General features: G+C 41.4%; 1 protein-coding gene across 1 annotated transcript; it reads right to left on the minus strand.

Annotated features, from left to right (window-relative positions):
* Nucleotides 1-319: 319 nt before the first annotated feature.
* Nucleotides 320-1,204, minus strand: LOC110682826. The gene is made up of 2 exons (XM_021859170.1): nucleotides 984-1,204; nucleotides 320-824 (listed from the first exon to the last, which is right to left on the minus strand). The coding sequence occupies exons 1-2, from the start codon at nucleotides 1,202-1,204 to the stop codon at nucleotides 320-322; spliced, it is 726 nt and encodes a 241-aa protein (XP_021714862.1).
* Between the last annotated feature and the right edge of the window lie 1,788 nt (nucleotides 1,205-2,992).

Genomic DNA, 2,992 nt, shown 5'->3' on the forward strand with positions numbered 1-2,992 from the left:
CAAACCTTTCAAAAGGTTTGACCGAACCTTCAGGGAGTTCAGTCGAACCACCTGGCTTTTTCAAAAAATGCCATTTTGCAACACAATATGCACAAACACCCCTCTTCAAAACACACTAAACACCATACCATCATGCTAAGGCAAAGCATACCAAAAATTCCAACACAATCAAAATTCAAAAATCCAACAATCCAACATTGTAGATAGGAAAATAACAAAGCATCAAGAAAGGAGGAAAAAGAAAAGGGTTAGAGACTCGGGTTGCCTCCCGAGAAGCGCTTCTTTTTGAGGTCACTAGCTTAACCATGAGAAAAATTCTTCAAGTGGGAGGCTTGTGATCCAAAGGATCAAGCATTATACATTCGATGATACCAACTTCTTCCTTGAAAAAGTAATGCTTTAAACAATGACCATTAACCATAAACTTGTTACCATCCGCATCTAACTCAAAGGAGCCATAAGGAGTAGTCTTTGAAATAACAAAAGGACCCGACCACTTTGATTTGAGTTTACCCGGAAACAAACGAAGCCTTAAGTTGAAAAGCAAAACCTTGTCTCCAACCTTAAAGTTCTTGTTTCGAATATGTTGGTCATGCCACTTTTTGGTCTTCTCGTTATATAACCTTGAGCTCTCATAAGCATCATCTCTAAGCTCTTCAAGTTCGTTGAGCTTAAGCAATCTCTTCTCACCGGCCAACAATAAATCCATATTGAGCTCTTTGATGGCCCACCAAGCCTTGTATTCTAACACAACCGGCAAGTGACAAGCCTTTCCATAGACCAACCTATAGGGGGTTGTGCCGATTGGAGTCTTGTACGCCGTCCTAAGAGCCCATAGTGTGTCATCAAGTTTGAGATACCAATATTTCCTTGATTTTTTCACCATACTTTAAAGAAGATTTTTAATTTCACGATTTGAGACCTCCACTTGTCCTTGAGTTTGAGGGTGGTAAGGTAATCCAACCTTGTGATGAACGCCATACCTCTTGAGAAGAGCTTCAAATTGCTTTTTGGCGAAATGGGACCCTCCATCACTAATTAGCACCCTCAGAACTCCAAACCTATGAAAAATGATCTTCTTTAGTAGCTTAAGCACAACCTTGTGATCATTAGTAGGTGAGGGTATGGCTTCAATCCATTTCGTCACATAATCGACCGCTACCAAGATATATAGATTCCCACAAGAAGAAACGAAAGGCCCCATAAAATCCACCCCCTAAACATCGAAGGGTTCAACTTCTAAAACACTTTGTTGGAGCATTTCGTCCCTCTTGGTAATGCCTCCGATCCTTTGACATCTATCACATTGCGCAACGAATTAGTGGGCGTCTCTATGCATTGTCGGCCACCACAATAAGGATTGAGAGATTTTTGCCACTGTTTTGTTAACACCACCATGTCCTCCACATGGTAGTGAGTGGCAATGCTCAAGAACTCCTTGAATCTCATGATCTGGAACACACTTCCGATAAAGGCCATCTCCACATTGCTTGAATAGGTATGGGTCATTCCAAAAGTATATTCTCACTTCCTTGAAAAACTTCTTCTTTTGTTGAGAAGAGTACTCCAGGGGAACGACTCCACACGCAAGATAGTTAGCTATATCCGCGTACCAAGGAGTAGAAGTTGACACCAAAGGCATGAGAGCCTCGAATCCTATCTCATCATTAATCGGTACATCCTCCTTGTTCTCAAATGGTAGCCTAGACAAATGATCCGCTACATAGTTCTCCGCTCCCTTTTTGTCCCTCATTTCCATGTGAAAGTCTTGGAGAGAGAGAACCCAACGGATCAAGCGAGGCTTTGCTTCTTTCTTGGTCATAAGATACCGCACAGCGATGTGATCCGTGTATACGATAACTTTTGAGCATATGAGATAGGACTGAAACTTATCGAATGCAAACACTACCGCTAACATCTCTTTCTTCGTTGTTGTGTAATTCCTTTGAGCCTCATCTAGAGTCCTACTTGCGTAGCAGATGACACATGATTTTCCTTGTTTCTTTTGACCAAGAACGGCACCTACTGCAAAGTCACTAGCATCGCACATTAGCTCAAAAGGCAAGCTCCAATTCGGAGCTTGCATAACGGGAGAAGAAATGAGAGCTTTCTTGAGCTTATGAAACGCCTCAAGGCAAGCCTCATTGAAGTAAAAAACAACCTCTTTTTGAGTAATTCGGTCAAGGGTTTGGCGATTGAAGAAAAATCTTTGATAAACCTCCGGTAAAAATCGGCATGCCCAAGAAAAGCCCGTACCCCCGTGATGGAAGTAGGAGGGGGCAGCTTTTCAATCACCGAAACCTTGGCCAGATCAACCTCAATGCCATTTTGAAACCTTATGGCCGAGGACAATTCCCTCCTCAACCATAAAATGGCACTTTTCCCAATTTAAAACCAAACTCGTCTCTTGACACCTTTTCAAAACTTTTTCAAGGTTAAAAAGACAAGTGTCAAAAGACGAGCCACCAATACTAAAATCATCCATGAAAACCTCAATTTCTTTTTCAATCATCTCAGAGAAAATTGAAGTCATGCATCTTTGAAAAGTAGAGGGAGCATTGCATAATCCGAATGGCATTCTTCGGTATGCAATTGTCCCATGTGGACATGTGAAAGTAGTTTTCTCTTGATCACTTGGATGGATAGGGATTTTGAAAAATCCGGAATACCCATCCAAGAAACAAAAGAAAGCATGGTTAGAAAGCCTTTCAAGCATTTGTTCCATGAAAGGGAGAGGAAAATGATCTTTCTTGGTGTTTTTTTTCAATCTTCTATAATCAATGCACATTCTCTACCTGGTCACCGTACGAGTGGAGATTTCCTCTCCCTTTTCATCCTTGATTATGGTCATCCCACCCTTCTTTGGAACTACATGAAACAGGCTAACCCATTTTCTATCGGAGATAGTATAGATGATGACCGCCTCATGTAGTTTCAAAATTTCTTTCTTCACAACCTCTTGAAGGTTGGAGTTCAACCTTCTTTGAGGTTC

Source organism: Chenopodium quinoa, unplaced genomic scaffold (genome assembly GCF_001683475.1).
Source record: "Chenopodium quinoa cultivar QQ74 unplaced genomic scaffold, ASM168347v1, whole genome shotgun sequence".
Lineage (NCBI taxonomy): Eukaryota > Viridiplantae > Streptophyta > Magnoliopsida > Caryophyllales > Amaranthaceae > Chenopodium > Chenopodium quinoa.